This window comes from Podarcis gaigeae (assembly GCF_964106915.1).
Source record: "Podarcis gaigeae genome assembly, chromosome: 5".
NCBI lineage: Eukaryota > Metazoa > Chordata > Lepidosauria > Squamata > Lacertidae > Podarcis > Podarcis gaigeae.
The window spans coordinates 44,825,294-44,847,387 of NC_139681.1; the positions used below are offsets into that span (position 1 = coordinate 44,825,294).

General features: G+C 40.6%; 1 protein-coding gene across 4 annotated transcripts; it reads left to right on the forward strand.

Annotated features, from left to right (window-relative positions):
* Window positions 1-21,582, forward strand: UROS (uroporphyrinogen III synthase). Of its 4 annotated transcripts, none has more exons than XM_083741510.1 (10): window positions 1-74; window positions 6,019-6,087; window positions 7,438-7,521; window positions 10,393-10,489; window positions 11,517-11,591; window positions 13,523-13,597; window positions 16,007-16,090; window positions 17,476-17,561; window positions 19,203-19,301; window positions 20,529-21,582. In XM_083741510.1, exons 2-10 carry the CDS (start codon window positions 6,025-6,027, stop codon window positions 20,652-20,654), a joined length of 789 nt encoding a protein of 262 aa, XP_083597636.1. In that variant the 5' UTR covers window positions 1-74; window positions 6,019-6,024; the 3' UTR covers window positions 20,655-21,582. The 4 variants fall into 4 exon arrangements, with proteins under 4 accessions (XP_083597636.1, XP_083597637.1, XP_083597638.1 ...); XM_083741511.1 differs by lacking the exon at window positions 1-74 and adding an exon at window positions 144-237; XM_083741512.1 differs by lacking the exon at window positions 1-74 and adding an exon at window positions 187-326 and having other exon boundaries at window positions 17,476-17,577.
* The last annotated feature ends 512 nt before the right edge of the window (window positions 21,583-22,094 follow it).

Genomic DNA, 22,094 nt, shown 5'->3' on the forward strand with positions numbered 1-22,094 from the left:
CCTGCGCCCGCGAGCCGGGAAGGAAGGCCGCGCGGCCACGGAAGCCGGGAAGGAAGGCCGCGCTCTTGGCGCTGGTGAGCGCGGGCGCGCAGGTGGGGCGCCGCCGGTGCCGCCTGGAGTGGCCTGCGGGGAAGGCGGGAAACCTGCGGCTGCGAGGGTCGTGAACAGGATTAGCCCTCCTCCCCTTCCTCGGAAAAGGAGTTCCCCTGGGGACGTCGGGGGTCGCCAGCGGTGGAGGTTTGGGCACCAAGGCAGCAGTTTCAGGGCACAAGCCCTGCCTGGGAAGAAGCAACGCATTGCTCCCAGTGCCAGGGCTGAGCGCTGGGGTAAATATGTAACTGAAACGAGAGCTTCTGGCCATGTGCAGAGTGCTTCCCCCTCTTTCCTGTTGATTAATAGTTACAGCCCACCGAAGAATGAGGGGTCAGGGAGCAACTTAGGTCCGCAGTCCGTTTGGCTTATACGATAACACGATGTTTTGATCAAGAAAGATATTATGCTTTTGGTTACAAGCCAGCTTTTCATCATTATTATTTTTTTCTTACATACGTATTTCTTTTCCTGCCCCGCCTCCCAGCACTTTGCTTAACATCCAGCCTGATGAAGAGTTCTGGTGAACTTGAAAGCTTGCTCACTATTTTGTGACATTTTGGTTGGTCATAACAAAAGGACTTAAGATTTTTTCGAAATAAAAGTGGCAGCTTGGCCATGCATGCTAATGTAACCTACCTCTTCCTCTGCTTAGCTTATTTCTCTTTAAGAGAGGCTTATTTGTTTGGCATGTAGACAAATGGCAAATAGTGCCCCAGGAAAGAACTTCATCGGCCCTGCTGTGCAGTAACTGAAGGTACTATGTCCTTGCTCTGCTGCACCACAGTTTTATTTCTGAAATAAAAATTGCCGCATACTATGCTGCTTTACATGCTTAAAAGTCCCAGATCCAGACATAAGATGCTAGCCACAGCCATTCAGGGTCCTTGCGCATGCATATTGTTCCATGGGTCTTGGCTGCTGAGCAGTATTCAGCTAACTTGCAAGAATGTTAATAACTGTTCTTTCTAAGCAGGACTTCCAAGGTCCAGATATCTCCCTTCTGTTTGGTTGACAGCTGTACACATAAGGCAGTTTAGAAATGACAGCACTCTGCCCTTTGCTTTCCTCAGTAAATAAATAAGAAAGCTGAAGTTCATGTACCCATTTGAAAGAGATTTTTAAACTTGTCTTCCAATGTTTTTAGTCTTCCATGTGCAATTTATTTTGTCAGTGCCTTGTTGCTTTTGCCACATTCATTGCTGGCATGTGGTCCCTGGCCAGAAAAGGCTAGCCAACCCCACTGTAGAATTTACTGATGGTAGATAATGGATGAAACTGCTGTATACATAAGTTGATGCAGAGTTTTGGCTTCCAGTGGTCAACTTGCATCGGAATGTAGTATGTACTTGCATATGTACATACTAGTGTGTATCATGACCTTAGCCAATGGTGGCGCAGAGGAAAATTGACAGACAGCCCCGCTCCAGCATTTCAGAGAGGAGTTTTTCGCAAGCCTGCCTAAAGATGTGTTTGTGCCAATTATCCTATGCTCTGCAGTTACACGAGCCTTTGATTTAACACTCATATTTTGTAGTGCAGCTTTGCCAAAAGCAACGTAAAGTCCTGTTCCCGAGATTGTGCACAGGATGTTGACCAACAATACTACAGTACTGTTATTAGTAGTAGTAGTTTTTTTGCAAGAAAGGTTATATTTTGGCACGTGTGTGGAGAATCCTTCCTTGATTTTGAAGTGTTTGTGTCATAGAATCATAGAATCATAGAGTTGGAAGAGACCACAAGGGCCATCGAGTCCAACCCCCTGCCAAGCAGGAAACACCATCAAAATAGCACTGAGGAAGTTTTCAAAACTGTTGGTGTATTTTTATACTTTCTGTGGAATTTGAAACCTAATATAAAACAGGATACACAGCATTAAAAAAAAGAGAGATCAATGATGGATGCAACAATGCAAAATAAATTTTCATTTACAAGTGCTTGAAATATGGATGGATTTAAGACAGTATTAAACACAAAAACATGGAGAAGGCTATCAGTGACAACTAACCTTGAGAGTTGTGTCCTGCCTCCACTGCTGGAAGCCGTATGCTTCTGAATGCCAGTTGCTGGAAGGCGTAGGAGAGGACAATGCTGTTTCAATGAGATCTTTCTTGTGGACTTCAGATAGGGATTTGGTTGTCTGCCTTTTGTCTGATCTAGCAGGATCTCCTTATATAATTCTCAGTTGACTGAAAAACAAGATATTGCTGTAATTGGGTGGCGGGGGAAGCAGCGGCAAGAGAGTTTAAGATGATGATGCACTCCTGTAGCCTTTGGTACACAAACTCAGCAAGTGACAGCTGTTTTTAGCCATTTTGGCTGAGAGCTAGCTCATTGGGCATGCACATTCTCTTTCCTGGGTGCCTATATTCATGCGCATCTGTTGGGATGGCATAATGCCTAGACTTGCAGTGATAACTTAGTCACTCTGATACACAATTGCTAAGGAAAAATGCATTCAAATGATGTAGAGTCCGAACTATTTCCAGGACTATCTCACCTACAGGAGAGCCCTGGCGTATGAGGTCATCACTATATTTGATGCAGTCTGTATCACCTTGTAATTGGTGTTTTCCCCCCAATTAAGCCTGTCGGTATTTAAAAAGAAAAGACAACCAGCTATTTCCAGAGGCTTCTCATTGATAGTTGGAGGCCAAAATGAATGTTATGCTTGCCTGCGGATGTAGCCCCTATGGGTAATATGTGGGTCAAAGTGTACTTCTCCATTACATGCCTGCCATCTCAAGTGTACTGTATGAAAAGTAAGCATAAGGCTGAATTGGATAAGTAAGCATACCTTCAAAATATTGAAACTGACAAAAGTTCAAAGCAGTACGTATTGATTTCCAGGAAGTGAATGTTTAGTTAACTTGGCATCAGATTTTGCAAACCACGCACCAAATTTTTAAGATGTAGCTACAATATGGGGGATAGATTCCTGAGAATCACCATTATGTAATGAGGCACCAGAGCTGTATAATTAAATTTGGTATTGAGCTGTCCTATGGAGTCTGACTAACAATTTATCTAGCCTTAGTCTTGCCTATTCTAACTGGTAGCAGCTCTCTAATGTCTTGGACCAATGTGTTTCCCAGCCTTTGAGCCCAAGGCCTTTTCAGATGCTGGGCAGTGGCGGACTTTGGGCTTCCAAATTTCAGCAGTGCCCTGTGTGATGCCAGAATTTGGCACCCCTCCCCTGCCTCTCACCTTCTGTTGTTCGTCATTGTTCTGGTGCCCCATGCGACACCTTCTTGGCTCTGCGTTCAATGTGGGCGAACCATTTGCGCTTCCTGAAATCTGCCTCTGTGCTGGAAACCCGGTACAGTGGTACCTCAGGTTACAGACGCTTCAGGTTACAGACTCCGCTAACCCAGAAATAGTACCTCAGGTTAAGAACTTTGCTTCAGGATGAGAACAGAAATTGCGCGGCGGCAGCGGGAGGCCCCATTAGCTAAGGGGTTCCTCAGGTTAAGAACAGTTTCAGGTTAAGAACAGACCTCCAGAACGAATTAAGTTCTTAACCCGAGGTACCACTGTATATATCCATTCTGCCCCTGAGTTGTGTCCCCTGAAAATGAGCACCCACATTACATTTTTAGGGGATTTTTCCAGCCTTGCCTGTGGATTTGAATAGAGTTTTGGTTTTAAATCCGGAAGTTGTTTTCAGAGTCCCATTAAACTGGCTGACTTTGGTCAACAACCAGCATATTTACAGGTTTCAAAGCTGGGTGTTTTGTTCTTCAAGAAGTGATTTATTTTGCAGCTTAATATTTGTTCTCAGAATGCCTTTGTTCTTTTATCCTGGCAAAGATCCCTCTTCAAACTCAAAAGCATGCATCCTTTTATCAGCTGTCTTCTATGCATTGCACTCTCTGGGATCAGTGTGAAAACAACATTTAGGTTATGGTTTGAATTAATTTATCTCTGAGCTCATGGGATGTTTCCATTTAATTTGTCTATTTTAAAATATATTTAGCTTCTGAAATGATAAATACCTGAAATGCTGATTTACAAAATATTTGGAAAACTTGCACTGATACTTATTTTTGTTTCCCAGTGGTGAAGTAAGATATACGATGGAGAGAGACTTGAGTACAATTTAATGGACCACTTTGCCTCACAATTGATTGACTTTATGTAGGGTTTAGTTCTTACCAATGATCTTAAATATAATGCAACGTTCACATGTATTCCACAGTTAGCCTAGTGATGGAGCTTGGCTTATTTGTGACCCTTTAATGCAGTTGCATCTAGATGCTCTGGCAACCAGTTCAAACGAGCAGACACAGCTGTGCCAGGAAGCATTCCTAAGAATGAGAAGCCAGTTTTAGTTACGCTGGCGTAGTACCAGATCCAAACTCTGATCAGGTGTGGGCCTACTGCTGGCTGGGCTTGACGAAAGCCTGGCAAAGGGAAAACAAGAGCTTGAGTTACATCATCTTTTTGTCAGCTTAACTTATTCAGTGTTCCCAAGTCATGTGACCGTGCTGGGCTTAGGATCCAGCCTAAGTTCCACCCCTCTGGGTTTACACAAGCTGAAATTCCACTGGGCTCAACCAGCTGGGTAACTGCTGAGCTGGGATGAAGGACTTAGCGCAGTGTATCTTTGGCTGAGCTGGAGTTGGGGACTTATGCAGGCATAGCCCAGCTGAGCCAAGAATCTCCCAGCTCAGCTGGAGATCTGCTGGATCCTAACCCTGCACATTCCAGCAGTTCTAGCCTTAGGGTTGTTCCCTTGGTGTACTACCTCAGAATACAGAGGGGTTGCTGGTTTAAAAATGCATGCATGTAAAAATCATCTTAGTGAAAGGTCATATGTCAAAGAGAAGTCTGTAGCCTCAACTAACTTTGTCCTGATGTGGTACCTTGGGTTAAGAACTTAATTCATTCCAGAGGTCTATTCTTAACCTGAAACTGTTCTTAACCTGAAGCACCACTTTAGCTAATGGGGCCTCCCGCTGCCGCTGCATGATTTCTGTTCTCATCCTGAAGCAAAGTTCTTAACCCGAGGTAATATTTCCGGGTTAGCAGAGTCTGTAACCTGAAGCGTATGTAACCCGAGGTACCACTGTACAAGACGTCTTTATATGTGGATACTATTAAGCATGCAATCTCCAATGTAAATTCTGTGTGCAGTTTGAATTGGGTTGGTGACCTGTATAAATAAAATTGGCACACCTGGATACATTGCTTGTGGAGTTTGAACCTGAGCTAGTGTGCCTGGTGGTTTGCAGCCTGTGCCACGATTACATTTGTGAAGAAAATGTGTGAGAACCTTCATTGGATATGGATTTGGCCGGTTCTTTCCCTCTCTCTTCAGAATACATTTAAAGCAAAAGAGTGGTGCCCCTTGCTGGACCTCTGCAGATTTGGAAATTCTGCAGTGCATTGTGGGGAGGGGGGTAACTTATTTATAGGCTGATATTTAAACAGGAATGTAGTCGGAAATCATGGCAGGTGCAGCCCTACCCGTTTTGTGCAGGGCAACAAAATAATTCAAGGTGACCTTTCTAGTAGTGCATGTGCAAATATTTTAAATGATAGCTGTACTGGAAAATAATTCTCTCAACAATTACATGGATTTTTGCAGGCCTACTGGTCTTGCAGACTTTTAAGAAGGTTTGTCATTTTAGCACTAGTATGTAGTAAAGTTAAAAGCAAAATGAATGCCTTTTCTTTCTTATCACTCTTACTTTCCTTGCCATATCATTTGAAAGCAACATGCATTTTGTTCGCCTTATCAGGGTAGATGTTCATGCCCAGAGAATGCACATTAGCTGCTTACTCACTGTGCAACCAACGGCCCCTCAGTGCAGTTGTTAATTGTCCTGTTTCCTGTGATATTCAACTAATGCAGACGTTGTACAGAGAAGAATCCTCTAGATCCAATTTAGATACGATTTTGTGTTGTGTTTTTGTATTCTCCAGTAAACAATGAAAGTTCTGTTGCTGAAAGAGCCTAAAGAAAGTGAAAACGGACCAGATCCATATATAAAAGTAAGTAACCTTTTGAAAGAGATTACATTTAGATATTTGTATCTGAATTGTCATTCAACTTAACTCTGAGTTCTGCATTTTAGGTTAATGGACCTGTTCAGATAGCCACAGACAACCACTGGTCCACAGATCATAAATAGGGTACAACTGCATTGTTATAAAAAGTATAGCTATTGCCGGGTTGGGCAGCATGCCAGATAGATGTCCTCTCTTCCCGCTACGTGTCTGGAAAGAGTCGTTTGCAGTTTAAGCTAGCTGTAGGCTGGAGGGGAATGCTTAAAGTTGGTAACCCAGAAGGTTAATAATATACCCTTCAAGTGTACTATATTCTCAGATTTCATATATTCAAGCTTCTCTGCTAAAGGGGAAAAAACTGGTCATGTTTCTCTGTCTGGTAGGAATTGTTTCCTGAAAATGTACAGCATTGTTTCGAACTGATCTGTGCAACTTCGGTAGTTAACATGTAGTTTGGATTCTAAGGAAGCATATGTTGGTGTAAAATATAGCTGTCTCCCATATACCCCCCACAATACCTTAAGATGTGAAGTGGCCTCGCTAAAAATGCCTGCATCTTCTGAAGCAAGATAGGGGTTCACAAGGAAAAGCACATTTCTGATAGTTGAATGTAACATTGAATGTATTGTTGAAGCTTACAGCGAAGTCAGGGGAAGGGAACGAAGGCATGTGCAAGCTCAAGTCTTGCTGCAGCTGCTCCTCATAATTCTAAACCATGGTTAGCATTAGGTGTAAACCAAGCCAACAGCTGTGTGGTTGATTGATTGATTGATTGATTGATTGATTGATTTGGGTTTTCATTTCACTTGTATGAAGAGTACATTAAAATACTACTTCTAGTCACTAGGAAACATGCAACAATAATCTGGTGTATTATCTATGTTACACACAGACCAGTGCGCGTAGTGCATAGTGGGCTGCATGATTTCAAGGACAGCAAAGCTATTTAGTCTACATATAACCAAATGTAGGCCTGTTTTGAAGCACAACTGTTTTACACCGCAGGGCAGCTGTTGCATGTCCTCTAGCATAAGCCTTGTAATTATGAACATGCACGCAGGGGCGTTTTTTCAGTAACTTAAGGCACTTGGTCCAATGCAGCTGGCTTTTAAATAAAAATGCAAGTTGGCTTTTTTAACTAATCATGATTTGTTCTAAGTTATGCTGTTACCACTAAACAACAGTACAATCCTATACATGTCTACTCAGCCGTAAATCTAATTGTTTTCCGTGATATTTACTCCCAGCCTAAGTTACCTTACTTTAAATGTTAAGAATAATTTTAATGTGTCAATCCTTATCTTATCCCAAAATTGTATGTCCTTTCATTCATAGGAACTGGGTTTGCACGGGCTTGAAGCAACTTTGATCCCAGTTTTAGCATTTGAATTTACATCTCTCCAAGCTTTCTCTGAAAGGGTAAGTCTTAACATTCTCTTCCTGTTAATAGCCTGTTCGGCAAAAAAAAAAAAAAGCACCTAATTTTTAAAAACCCATTTGTTGGATTAGGAATGTAGGTTGCCATGGTATATAGCATTATGTTGACTAGAAGGAGTCTCTGCCCTATTTGAACCTCAGTTGCTTCTGGCCATAGGGGCATCTGGTATCAGCGGAGAGACCAGTCTGGTAATTATATTCCATGGTGGAGGAAAGGATAAACCTTACTATTTGGCTTGACCTCCATGAGAATTGATACTCCTGCAAAGATGATAAAAGACAACTATCTAACAATGGTGAAAAATGTGTCCACGTACAAATACTGCACGCATACTGAATTTATCAAAAGCCCTTGCCATTCATGTTTTGTTTTGCTTGGGGAGGATTGGCAAGAAATTTTATATGCTTTGAATATGATTTTTGTTTACCAGTTTGGGGGTTTTAGATGTGACGCTCAGTTAACACATGCATTTTGGAACTGTAAGAGCCCTATTTCTTTTACCATTTTATACTCCATTCCAAAGAATACTTAATTGGAGGTTGGTCCCATTCACTGCCCCAAGGGTTGCTTCCTACTTACATATGTTTAAAGCTGCATCCTAAATCTCAAAGGTGAATTTAGTGCCCTGACAACCTAGATCAAAACATAGGAGTTTTTTTTAAAAAAAATAAAATCCTGCTTTTTTAGGTATCTAAGTGACTTAAATGAATATTTTTTTCAGTATGTTTATGAGCTTGTGAACTGAATGGTCTTATAGGGTCTGTCAGTCACTGAAACAGAGCTTTAAATACTAAGTAGTGTGATGACAAAATAGCAATGAGTCGAGCTGTGGATGATCCTGCTTTGATGCTACCATTTTGACAAGGACACTTGTTTCTGCCACAGGATTAAAGGAAAAAAAATTTTTATTACTTGTTTATAAATTTGAGTAATTAAACCTCATTACTAGCTGAGCACGTGCTTCTGAAGCTAAGGAAAGAGCTGCTAACCTCCATTTAAATAGGGGAATAGAAGCTGGTGTGTCTTTCCTAGCACACTGTAAATGCATGAAAAGCATTTTATTTTCTTGGAGGTTACTCTGGGGCAGGTTATTAGCACAATCTTTCGTTTCGCATATCTCTTGCCAAATCCTTCAGCTGCAAAAACAAAGCGACTGGGATGTAGAAAAAAATACCAATCAGTAAGTGAGCCAGCTTTTACTCTGATTATGCCCACAGCTAGGATTATGAGCCACAGTTGATCACAGGTATAGTTCCCTTGAGCTAGTGTCCGGATGGTGCTATTTCTGTAATTAGACTTGCATTATATAAATAGTACTCTAAAGGGATGCTTAAAAGAAACATAAATCTTGAGATTTCTCTCTCTCTTTCTGTATACATACACACACAAGCATCCAAACAAATATGCTTGATAATGGGATTTGGAATTGTAGACGCTTGCTGAAGGCTTAGACTATAAAGCCATATCAGTATCTAAACTATGTAACTGAATTATATATAAATGGTATTTTTAAGCTTAAGTAATATTTCTGTTTCAGACTAAGCTTTTTCACATTTCCAAGACAGTGAGCTACAGTCCAGAGTCTTGAATGTCCTTGGAGTTTGCTTTGCTGGCTATGGCCAGTGAAGTTCTGAGAGTGCACAGAGTTCCTTTCCTTTCTATAGGTTACAATAGGAAAGCCCTAGTTACATGTTTAGGGCTATTTTTTTGGATCACGGTAATTGACTTGGACACATAATTACATTGAGGGTTTATATAAGGTGTAGCCAACTTAGTGGCCTCTAGATGTTGCTGGGCCACAGCTTCCATAATCCCTCATCATTGGCCATGAGGGCTGGGCTTGATGGAAGTTGAAATCCAGCAACACCTGCAAGGCACCATGTTGGTGATCCCTGATTTACATATTCTGGCTGAGTATCACTGGCATCATTTAAGCTTTGTAGGGGAAACTAAGACCCCATGGAAGCTGGTGGAAGCTTCACCAGAACTCCATTTGCTACAGCATACTGTGGATGTTTTATGGCGTCAAGTTTCATCTGGTAAAATGTGGCCTTGTGTACAAAGGCTAAGGCTAGAACCTAGTTTTTGTATTGATCTGCGGGTGCTGAGATCCATTCTTCTAATCTTGTAAGCTGTTGCCTCAGTTCAGCAGAGCAGAGCATCAGATTTTTAGCGGTAGTTTGTTGTTCTACACCTCACTGATTCTGCCGAGAGAAAGTTGAATAGTTATTATGATGTTCCACAATAATTTTTCCTGCCCCATTAGTTGTGGGGAAAGCAATGAGTCTATTATTGTCGACAAGGATTCTCAAAATTTAGAGTTCTGGAGGCTGCCCAACTTAAACACACATGATTTCCTCCTTATGAAAGAATATGTCTAGGCAGGCATACAGACAGTGATATCAAAAATTCACTTGTCAGTTATTCAAGGTACTGTACAGTTCCCTTTAGGCAATGAATCACACAATAACATCTATTGCTATCCTAGGGTAACTTTACAGTAGGCTGTGGACACTCAGTGACAACTCCAGAGTCTTGGATTCTGAAGTCCCATCAAGCAATTGTTTACTTACTGACCTGAAGTCAGCTGTAGGTCATGCTACCAACATGTTAAAGTTCTATTGTAAAATGATAGGCTGCTGTTGAACTCAGACCATAGAAAACACAAACAAACAAACAAAAGACTTAACAGTATTGTTAATGCAGGACTTACCGGTAATAATTTGGTGAAAATGCTACTAAGGACACCAGGAGCCTTTGCTTTAAAAAGCAGCAGATGGAAGACTTTTTATCGTGTTTGGTTTATCATCGTTAACTTATGTTTATTTTTCTCAATTTTTGTTAATGAATAGGTTTTTCACCCTCAACAGTATTCTGGACTAATTTTTACCAGCCCAAGAGCTGTAGAAGCCTTCAGATTATGTCTGGATGATAATACTAAAAAAAAAGGTAAGTGGGAATTTAGACAATACCATTAAATGTGGTGAATTACTTTACTCTTTTCTCTCGAGATACAATCATACCTCGGGTTAAAGTAGCTTCGGGTTGAGCGTTTTCGGGTTGCACTCCGTGGCAACCCGGAAGTAATGCATTCGTGTTACTTCCGGGTTTCGCTGCTTGTGCATGCACAGACGCTAAAAATGATGTCATGCACATCTGCAGCTGCAGCGAATCGCGATCTGCACAGACATGCAGACACGGGTTGCATTCTCTTCAGGATGCGAACGGGGCTCCGGAACCACTGTATATGCCATAAAATGCTCTCCCCCCCCCCCCAAATAAGCCCTTAAGTGTATAAACAGTTGAAGGGCTATTAGAATTCTCCATCATTTTTGGGGGGGGGGCGATGTTTATCATCCTACAGCAGAACCTTAACCATGTCTATTCAAAAGGAAGACTTACAGAATTCAGTGGGACTTGCCCCAGTTAAGTGGAGTTAGGATTGCAATCCTAGTGAGTCACTGGATCAGATATTTTCCAGAAGTTTTCTACCACATCCTTTTCTACTGGGATATGCAGTTACCTATGAGTGGTGGTATTAATTCAATGCATTGCTTAGGAACTTATTACATGTCCTGGCTTCCTTTTCTTTTGAGCAGTGCTGTGTTAATGTCAATATTTTGATGCCAGCAGCGTCATGTGGACGCTGTGAAAAAACTGAGGCCATGAGCATCACCCATCCCACAATGAACACCCATCTGGACGCACTCCAGATATATGGATTAAGAAAGCAGCTTCAGACAAGTAACTGAAAGAAGCGTCTATTCAGCCATATTTTCGAAGCATATTGAACAAAAACACATTTTTGTTTGCTTTGCATAGTCACTGACATTTATACTGTAGTAATAGTTATTAATATTTTGCTGAGCCCAAACATTTTTCAAATAAACGTTCTTTGGTGGGGCATGTCCAAATCACCATTTTAGTATTTATACTGTATTGCAAAATGCTTACACATAATTTTAACGTTTCACAGTTTGGAAAAATTCTCTGAGAGAAAAGTGGAATACCAAATCCATTTATGTGGTGGGAAAAGCTACAGCTGAACTAGGTAAGCCACATTTTTAAAAGGCCTATAAAAATATTAATAAAAAGCTATACGCCATACTTTGCAAAAGATACTGATGCTTATTTCTAGTTCCCTACTATTTACTTCTTAATGGTCAAAATATTTGTCAGCCAGCAGGATTTGTCAGCCAGCATCTGACCAGGAAATGAAAATGGGTCAAATCTAAACTCATGCCAGAATGCTGAGCCATAAGCAGCCTAGGTTGTTGTCAAGGCAGGAAGCACAAGTTTCTGGGATTGGAGCAAGGGAGCAAGCAATCATATGAGCAAGAGCAGCTATAGAATGCCCACCTAACAAGGTCCTTTAAACCAGTGGGTGGTGTGAGTAAGTCTGGGAGGACATCATAGTAAGGGGCAGTAGATCCATTGGTTCTAGCCAATAGAAACTGAACTTACAGACTGAACTTCACCATCTTGTGAAAATATATCGGATCACTTCTGATTAGGTTCGCTTGAGGATGGGACAGGGTGCCTGGCACATGGCTGTTTGGATGTAAGCCCCATCGGGCTTATTCCCAGTTAGGTGTATCTTGGATTACAGCCTTGGGAACAGCCAAGGATTACAGCCTCTTTTTCTCAGGATTAAAGACCTTCTCGAAGTAGGCAGAATGTCATCTTCTTTAAAAGAAACAGATATTTTCTTTTTTTAAAAAAAAATCTCCTCTGACCCAGAATATTTTCTTAAATTATTGTTCACTTTCAAATTTTCCATTCTTTGAGAAGGTAACTGAGCACACTCTTAACTGAAGAGAGTTTCCATGGCCTTTTTGAGTCCTGCTGGGACCGTCTGACTCAAACATAAAATAGATATTGCTCTGGTTTTGCTGGTCAGTCTAGAGACCTCCAGGGAAAGTGCAGCCCCATTGGTTCTTCTGGACATTTTATCTGCTTTTGATTTCACTTAATATCTGTGTGAAACCTCCAGGATGGACCACCTGAGAATTTAGTGTGGTGTTACCAACCATTGGTGGCACTCAGCTCATTCTCTTTTATTAAGGTCCATCAGTTTTGCGTAATTCCAGGTTTAGCAGTGCAGGTCAGGAGGTGGAAACGGAGAGTATATATGCTGTGCTCTGCTATGACTCATGGCTGTAATGTGGTTTGAATAAGACTGTTTTGGAAACTGCAGCTCCTGCAAACTGCTGCAGTGCACCTTGTTTCTGCTGTGAGATTGAGAGAGCTTGTTATTCCAATGCTCAATTGATTGCATGAGCTGCAAGTATGCTTCCTGGCACAACACAGGGTGCTGGGTTTTTACATTTAAATCCCTCTACTCTGAACCCAGGTTTCCAGATAGACCCCTCTCCTAATTCTACCACAAACTCCTACTTTCTCTTTACACACACACAAAATACTTGTGTCCTTCTTACTACAATGAGAGATAGGAGGATTCAAGGGCAAGCTGTCATTTAACACATTTTTGGCTTGCCCTTTATGGCAGTTTGAACCTGTTTCTCTAATTCCAGTCCTACAACACACTAGCAAACATTTATATTTAACAGGCAATGTTTAGAGATGGGCAGGGGAACCCCTACCCATGTAGGAGCATCTTGAATAGAAGTGGAAGCAAAGCACTGCTGCTATACCTTTGTTTGTGTTGCATTGCTTCAGCTGCTATGGATCAAAAAGGTATTTGGTGCACTCCTTGGTGCAGTGTTCCAGTTATCAGAATCTGAGCTACAAAGGCGAATCCTGTTTTGTTCCGTGGCTGTACTGTTGCGTTGTTTTCCATGAAGTCGATCAAGTCGTTGGATAACAAATTATAATTCTCACTAGTATGTATCTCTATAAAGTGCATTTTAAACATTGATTTATGATAATGTCACAAAGTATTTTTTAAAATACGAATATCCTCACTGACTCAGTAGAACTTTCAACTCATCCTAAGGAATCATTTTTCTCTTTTTCTTTCAGTGGCTGAAATAGGTCTCACATCACAAGGAGAGAGCTCTGGGAATGCTGAAAAACTAGCTGAATACATTTGTTCTCGTAAGCAGAATAACATTTTTCAACGATTGGGATATTGTTTTATCATTTTCTATTGTCATACACATTTTCTTTAAAAAAGGGTTATGCTCTATAAAGAATGCATATTTTTCTATCCTGGTTGACAATGAAAAGTCCAGAATCCTGTAGGACCTGTATGAAAATAGTTGCATTGTTTTTCAAGATTCCTTGTCTTCAGAGCTGACTTTGGCTGAGTTGCTTGGGCAAATATATCAACTGACTCCTTAATTAAATAGGTAGTGTTAGTCTTTTTCCTCAAGACAGATCTTAAGGTCTTTTAGAATTTAATGTCTCTGCATAATTTGTTATAGAAGAAGGAGATACTGCCGGGGCTGGTGCCTCTTACATTGGCCAGAGCTATCAGGCTGTTACTCTTTTTCTTCTTCTTTTTTGTAAACACAAGTTTAAAAAGATTAGCATTACTTTTCAGATATCACATTGGCATTTCAATTAACCGACACAAGCCTTGGTAGGATTGATATTAACATATTTTGCTTTTATCTCTCAAAATAACGCTCTGTATTCTGTCTCAAGGCCTTTGTTGCTTCCTGTAATTTATTACTAACATATCTGTGGTGCCTAATAAAACTTCAGTTTGCAATTAGGTTATTCTGATAAATCTGTGCAGACTCCTAATAAGGTCCCTCAGCTTGATTTTACTGGAATGAGCCTGTTTTCTTCACCCTGGAGGAAACTCAGGAGCTTAAGACTAAGAGGCAAGAATGTACTTGTAGCATTTAAAATAAACACCCCAAACCATGTTTTCTTTTATCCGGTTTAAAAATAATTTGGAAAAAAGCAAATCCTCTGGAAATAGTAGGACCAGAGAATTTTAAATTGTTTTACCACTCCACTTTCTCCAATCCAGATCAAATCTTCCAGGCATTCCTAGCTTGGCTCAGAAGTGCAACACATGTTTTCTTAATATTTGTATGCACTGATCCTGAATGTGCAAGCATGCAACAGAAATATATACACAAATCTATATTATCTATCTAGTGCTGGGGGGTGGGGGGGTACAAAAGTGCCTTTAAGAAGAATGAGTAGAATAGAGATGAGGTTTCAGTAGGAGCCATGTGATTTCTGCCTGGCATTTCCTAAATCAGTTGTGAAGAAGCAAGCTGTACACATTAGGCAAAGGACCACACTCTTTCTCTGCTCCAGGATAATCTCTCTGCTTGTGGTTGGGTAATGGAGTGTGAACTATGAGCCTCTTGAAAACACCAGGCCATTATAAGAATACAGGCAGCTTGAATGATTGAAAACCAGAAGTGAGTGTTCCTTCAGTTGGAAGCTGAATGTCTGACGGTGCTTCCGTGGCTTCCGATTGGCTTCAGGAACTGCTTGCAGCCAAACAGAAGCCACATTTTGGAATTCAAATGTTTCAGAAGTCAAACGGACGTCCGGAACGGATTCTGTTCAATATCCGAGGTACAACTGTATAAGAGCCCTGCTGCATGTAGTCTAGAATTGAATTTCCAACAGTGGCCATACAGATTCTTCTGGGAAGCAGGATATGAGGGCAACTGCCCTCTTCTCTTTTGTCCCCAGCATCTCATATTCAGAGGTATAGTTTTTGTGGCCAAATAAAAGACTTCCTTTCCATGAATGTGTCTTAATCCATTTCTAGAATCAGCTAAGCTAATGACTACCAGCGCATCTTGCAACAGTGAATTCCATAAATTGATTTACAAAAACATATTATTAGGAATATGTTGTATGAATGTATACAAGGATGACTGTTCTCCAAGAAGAAGGTCTGTCTGAGGACATTTGTGTGATGCTCACTTGAGAACTTGTTGGGGTCCAAAAAAGTGAATGTCCATTTTAAAGACCAGAAAATGGGTGTGTTATATATCCCCAATAAGACAACTTGTATCTGGAACATCTTTTCAAACCACCCTGTTGCTTCTTGTGACAGCCTTGACCTTTCCTTTGTGTGGAATGTCAGACAGCAAATTTATTCAGCTGAAATGAGTCTTTAAATAGCTAAACAAGTATGAGGAATGCCAAGTGACTGAAGGGGAGGGAGAAAACTTATTAAGATGATTGGAAGCATTGTGCTTGGTAGCTCTCTGTTGAATAGCAAAGAAATGGAACATAGCAAGGCAATTTATCTTTTTGCCAGAACTCTTTAGCCAAAATATCCATGCCTTGGCAATGGAAACCTGTTTTTTTTTAATAAAAAAAATGCTATAGAGCTTCTGCTGTATGTGAAACACCTATGTGCCTTGAACTTTATTTTCAGTAGTCTTAAGGGTGCAAATAACACATACCATACTTTTCACTGTGTGTTTGTAGTGTGATGGTTTATAAGTATTATTTAGGGGACTTTGTGCTTAAAATGACCTCATGAATTAAATATATTTTTATTTTATTTTTTGCAAACAGGGGAGTCACCCAATTCATTGCCTCTGTTTTTTCCTTGCGGGGCTCTCAAAAGAGAAACACTTCCAACAATGCTCAGCGGGAAAGGTTTGATTTAAATCATTTAAAGTATTTTTGAAGTTTGGTCCTTCAATTTGAGAAACACAGAGTGCATGAGAGACAGTGCCGATTATCAGACCAATAACAGGCTTTGCATACTTGTGGGCTCCATCAAACATTGCCATCTCAGTGGTGCTACTGGGTAGTTTATGTTGATGCTCTTTCTGTGACAACCTGAATCAGTCCAAGGGGCAAGTTCATCCTAATGCAGCCTGCAAATTCTCAGTGTGTGCCCAATGTTTGCCTTTGTTGAAATCAGAAGAGTGGTGCATAATTGAACCTATACATCATCCCCATACAGTGGTGCCTCGCAAGACAAAAAGAATCCGTTCCGTGAGTCTCTTCGTCTTGTGGTTTTTTCGTCTTGCGAAGCAAGCCCATTAGCGGCTTAGCGCTATTAGCGGCCTTAGCGGATCAGCTGATAAGCGGCTTAGCGGATCAGCTGTTAAGCGGCTTAGCGGATCAGCTGATAAGCGGCTTAGCGGCTTGGGAAAAAGGGGGGGGAGGAAAAAAACCCCGCAGGAACTCGCAAGACATTTTCGTCTTGCGAAGCAAGCCCATAGGAAATTTGTTTTGCGAAGCACCTCCAAAACGGAAAACCCTTTCGTCTAGCGGGTTTTCTGTCTTGCGAGGCATTCGTCTTGTGGGGCACCACTGTACACAATAAGTCATCCTCACCCATTTTTCTGGCAAGCACAACAAGGCAGGTCACTGCCACTTAAATAATCAATTAAGATGGTTCCTGGGGTTGGTGATGATGACTCAGCATGCTATTTTGGCATAGCATATTCAGTTACAGTACCTGCATTTTTTAGCCCTTGAAAAATATTCAGGTAGAAGAAGAGGCAGAGTTTGGATTTGATATCCCGCTTTATCACTACCTGAAGGAGTCTCAAAGCTGCTAACAATCTCCTTTCTCTTCCTCCCCCACAACAAACACTCTGTGAGGTGAGTGGGGCTGAGAGACTTCATAGAAGTGTGACTTGCCCAAGGTCACCCAGCAGCTGCATGAGGAAGAGCGGGGACGCGAACCCGGTTCACCAGATTATGAGTCTACCGCTCTTAACCACTACACCACACTGGTACATAGTGTTGTGTGGGATTTTTGTTCAGTTTATCCCATATGCTTTGATTAGCAAGTCTTTGCATGTTTATTGTAAATGACAATAAACCCTTAAAATATTTTTCCCCCAAACAATTTTGTTTTCAAAACAAAGAGGTGGTTGTTTTTTTTAGATTTGGGGCAGCATCTGCTAGATACCCATCCATGTTAGTATTAATGCTCAGTATGACATCAGTTTAAATGTCTCTGTTTTGATTTAACTGAAACTGATAAGTTTAATCGCTAATATATTTCACTGTTTTTGTTGAAGGCATTGCACTAGAGGGCCTTACTGTTTACCAAACTACTCAACATCTTAATCTTCAAGACTCCTTGAGGAATTATTTCTCACAACAGGTATCTCACTTCCCAAGTGAGCATTTATCTATATTATGATAAATTTTATTACGTTCTCTTGGTTGTCTGTTAAGTTACTATTGCCAAGGACAACCAGCAAGCTGCTTAAGCAATTTCTCCAGGCCCCTCCGCTAGCTGTGGAGGCAGAATTCCTCTGGCTGTGCTTTTAGTCATCTTAGATATAATGCATTTGTTTGATAAAAATGGAAGTGGTCCCCAGACATTTTTGTGATACGAAACACAATAGCTCTTAAACCTATTGATGGTTTTATGTTATATAATCCTTGAACATTTCTTACCACACTAATGGTATAGACATATATCTTTTTTTCCTCCTGCAATTGAGATGTTCAACCTATTTTAGATGCACTCACAGAAAGAAATGAAATAATCTCACCTTCCAGCTAACTTGTGTCTTTTGCTCCCAGCTTCATGGGGTTTTTTATGGGTTATGACAGCGATCTAGAATTAGAAGGGTCCTAGTAAAGTAAAGTAAAGTAAAGTAAAGTAAAGTAAAGTAAAGTAAAGTAAAGTAAAGTAAAGTAAAGTAAAGTAAAGTAAAATACTAAAGTAAAGTGGTCTTTGCTGTCCACATGTCCCGGAAGCTGTACGCCAGCTCCCTCGGCCAATAAAGCGAGATGAGTGCCGCAACCCCAGAGTCAGCCATGACTGGACCTAATGGTCAGGGGTCCCTTTACCTTTACAAAAGTAAATGGGGCTGCTGCCAATTAGGTGGACTTGAGGTTATATCTTACTGGCTTTGTCTTGTACTTCCTAAAACTTTTTATTTTTGTAGAAAAATCTTTTTCTTTCTTTCTGCAGTAAAACATTTATTGTTCTAAGGGAATTCACACTGTTGAATGTAAAGGATTAACACAGGTTGTTCATTTGCACCATCTCCTCCTGCGCCCCTCAGTGGGAAGTAGGAATTTTGAAGGGATGCTGTTTTTTCCATGCTGAATACTTTTAGGAGAGATCTTCCTCTAATGCCATTGTTGAGATCAGTTCTCTAGTTCACGTATATTTTTTATGCCACAGCAGGCTGTCTTCCACACAATTGAATGCTTGACTCTGCATGGTCATTTGTGGAACATATACTTGGTGTTGGATCAGTAGCCCGGAGTAAGTTTAGAAGGGAGCCCTTGAAGGATTTTTGTTTATTTAAAAGTGCATTAGAAAGGAGAGGTTATATTGGTTGTGGGATCTTGACTGTAGGATCCAAGCTACGCAGTTGCCTATTGCAATTAGAAATTTGAGGTTCATGAGCAAAACTTCAAGTAACTATGTTACTATGAGGAATTGTTTGTAGACAGGTATAAAAAGGACTTCTTTCAGGAAACATTAGCCTGGTCTTCTAGTGACGACCTCCCAATTAAACTGGAAAAATCAAACTTCATGCATTCTTGGGCAAAACAGCAAATAAAGTGAGATGTTGTGTTGCTATATGTACATGTGGTAAGAGCCCCCCACCCCCCCTAGCTGTAATATCCACTGCAGCAACTTCAGAACCAAGCTGACTTTTAAGCTGCAAACTGGCATGGTGAATACAAAACAAAAAAACAACCCTGGTTGAACATACATCAAGAGATTCAACCAGGAAGAAATATCAGCTCTCCTTGTCTTTTAAATATTTTTCCACAGGGTATTCCTGCAAGCATCACGTTTTTCAGTCCATCTGGCGTCAAATATTGTATGAAGCAGATTCAGGAATTGGCTGGTGATCACTTTCCCCAAATTAAGGTACAAATCTGTTAGAGAGGTAATGTTGCATTTGGTTCAAACAGAATTCTGATTCAAGGGTCTTGGATTCCTGATTATCATTTTGTTTTAAGCTTTTCTGTCTCTTAACTTTGTGCTGCGGGTGGCAACTGTTCACTGTCAATTGCCTTAATATCCTTTGTAGAAAGACACTTTATGAATTGAGGGACATGTTTTTCCTATAGTGTCGAGGGATACAGAACTTATTTACTGACTCAGAATCACATTAATCTATGGATGTTTCAGTGTGTTAGCTACCAAACAGTAATGAGAGTTTGATATACAACCATTATGGAATAACTGCAGGGAAAAGAAGAAGCAAAGGCATGCACGCCATTGGAAGCCAACACCATTTCACTTGATTTATTTCTTCACTTCACTGTTTGCAGAATATGAATTATCAACCACTTGTGACATTGAGTGCATATTCGCATGTGTTTATATTTTACCACCCGGGTGGAGGTGGAGATTTGTATTGAGGCCGCAACACAAAGAGGGAGGGAGATCATATTTTCCACCCATGTTGCAGTTCTGATGAAAGTCACCATCCTGAAAACGCTATTGGCATCAATAGCTGCTTTCACCCTGGGATAAATAGTGGGGGTGGGGTGCAAAGAGTTGTCCAGCTGCACCACAATCCCAATCTAGTAATAGTTTACCCTTTGAGCAGGACAAACCATGATATCTGGTCTGGATGTAATGCTAAACCAAGTGGGTCCAACAAGGAGGAGCAAAACAGGAGAGACTAGCATGTTCACACTAAACCATTAAAGATGGGTAATACGACATGTGAGCAAAGCCATTCTATAGTTTGAGCATGAACACAACATATATTAAGATGGGACTTAATTTCCTGCCCTACTTGAATTTTGAATTAGTAGTGCGAACTTGCTTGGTATGTAATTTCAAGGCTGGCTATTGGTACCAGATATAAGTTAAAGAGGGTAGGTTGACATTTATTAGTCCAAACTTCATTGGTATGAGAAAATTAGTTCAATAGATCTTTATTGCAACTTGAAGACCAATGAAAAGCGATGCATTTTAGCCCTTGATCCAAAACCACATACATACATGAGTTTGGAATACATTTCTGAAAGGCTAGAATGTTGATCTACATGGGAAAATGTTATCAGGCAGCTGGCTGACATAGCAAGAGCTGAAGTCAATACTGTATCAGTCTCTACTATGTTAACACGAGTGTCATTTCAGTTTGCTGCTATAGGTCCAACAACAGCTGAAGCTATAACTGCTCAAGGCGTCTCAGTGAGCTGCGTTGCCAGTAGCCCAACTCCAGAGGATCTCACTGCTTGCATTAAAAGGAGTCTCCAGTTGTAGAACTGACGGATTTTAAGGCTATGTGTATTTGATATTATGCTATTTTGCAGAAATGACATCTCTAAAATGAAAACTTATTGTCAGTGGGTGTAACATTCATTGGGATTAGAAGTCACATTCAGCTCTGGCCTGTAAGACACTTAAGGTATGCCTTTATACTGTATTAACAGTGGTGCTAAATACAAATTAAAATGGACAGTAATAGTAGCTGTCTAGCACAGTTAACAGCTTGTCTAATCTTACCCTGATAAATGTGAGCTTATGTATTTTTTTAAGTTTTAGAAATAGTAATAATGAAGCATTAGGTGTTCTGTTGCCTTCTAATTCTCATATTTAATGTAAGCAATGTTGCTATAATCCAGATGCAGTTTTCATTGCACCTAAGTTCCCTTCAGAAATCCAGGGTAGATTTCAATGTCGGGTTATGGTCAGTGCAAGCGTTGCAACCTGCCAGACAGATTAATCCTCTATGTGCTGTTCTGGGAATTCTTCTGACTCCCCTGAGCCAATTTCAGGTGGGGGGCAGAGGGAAGAGAAAAGAGAAAGCTCAATTGCATGAGTGAAAACCCTCGTGCTGATTGGACACTTTACATGAAATCTGCCCATTGACTAAAAGCAGACTTCCAGAGACACTCCACCATACACTTGGGGTGGGGTATTGGTTGCCTCCTATGCACTTTACACCTTATGCAGATTTTCGTAATTGTACGTTCTCTGCTACTGTGAATAATAGCATATAAATGGAACATTTGCTCATAGGCTGTGAATATTTCAAATTAGTCGTTTCTGACAAGCGTTCTGTATATCAAGTATCTCAGTTTATACAAGCACATTGTGTGCTCCTGTTTAAATCATGTTTTGCATCATCCATGGAAAGAGGGAAAGAATGATTTCTAAGTCACAATTCCAATAAACAAGTTACAAAATATTCTTGATGTTCTGGTTATACCTTGAAAAACATAGGCACCTAACCTTGTGAACTAAGACCGTTTGTATGTTTTATTGAAGAAGGCCAGGGTGGTGAATACTTCCACGATTTAAAAACAAACAGTTCAAAAGTCTAGAATTGTTCAAAACATTAATTTCCTAAAGTGATCTCAAGATTGCCAAGAACAGTAGTCTTCAGAGGTTCTACTGCTGTAAAAGTAGTTAGTAGAGGTTTTTCCTTTCCTCACTTGCAATGCCAGAACTGGTCACCCAGTTAAATTGATTTTGTAATAGGGGCCACAGCTTGAGTTTGGCTGGAATCTATGTGGTGAAATGTGACCTTGCCATAGTGACTCATGCACTGGTTACATCCACAATGAATTAGAATAATGCTCTCCATGTGTGGTTACCTTTCAGTTAAGAAAATTCCATTGGTACAGAATGCAGCAGCAATAATGCTTGTGGGAGCCAATTCTGTACTTTTTGCCTCAAAGTTCTGACATCATGTTATCT

Bases quoted from the DNA above. Each gene is read 5' to 3' on its own strand.
- UROS (XM_083741510.1), top strand. From the start codon at position 6,025: ATGAAAGTTCTGTTGCTGAAAGAGCCTAAAGAAAGTGAAAACGGACCA. The intron at 17,562-19,202 runs GTATCTCACTTC...ATTTTTCCACAG, and splicing joins GGAATTATTTCTCACAACAG to GGTATTCCTGCAAGCATCAC. The intron at 19,302-20,528 runs GTACAAATCTGT...GTGTCATTTCAG, and splicing joins ATCACTTTCCCCAAATTAAG to TTTGCTGCTATAGGTCCAAC.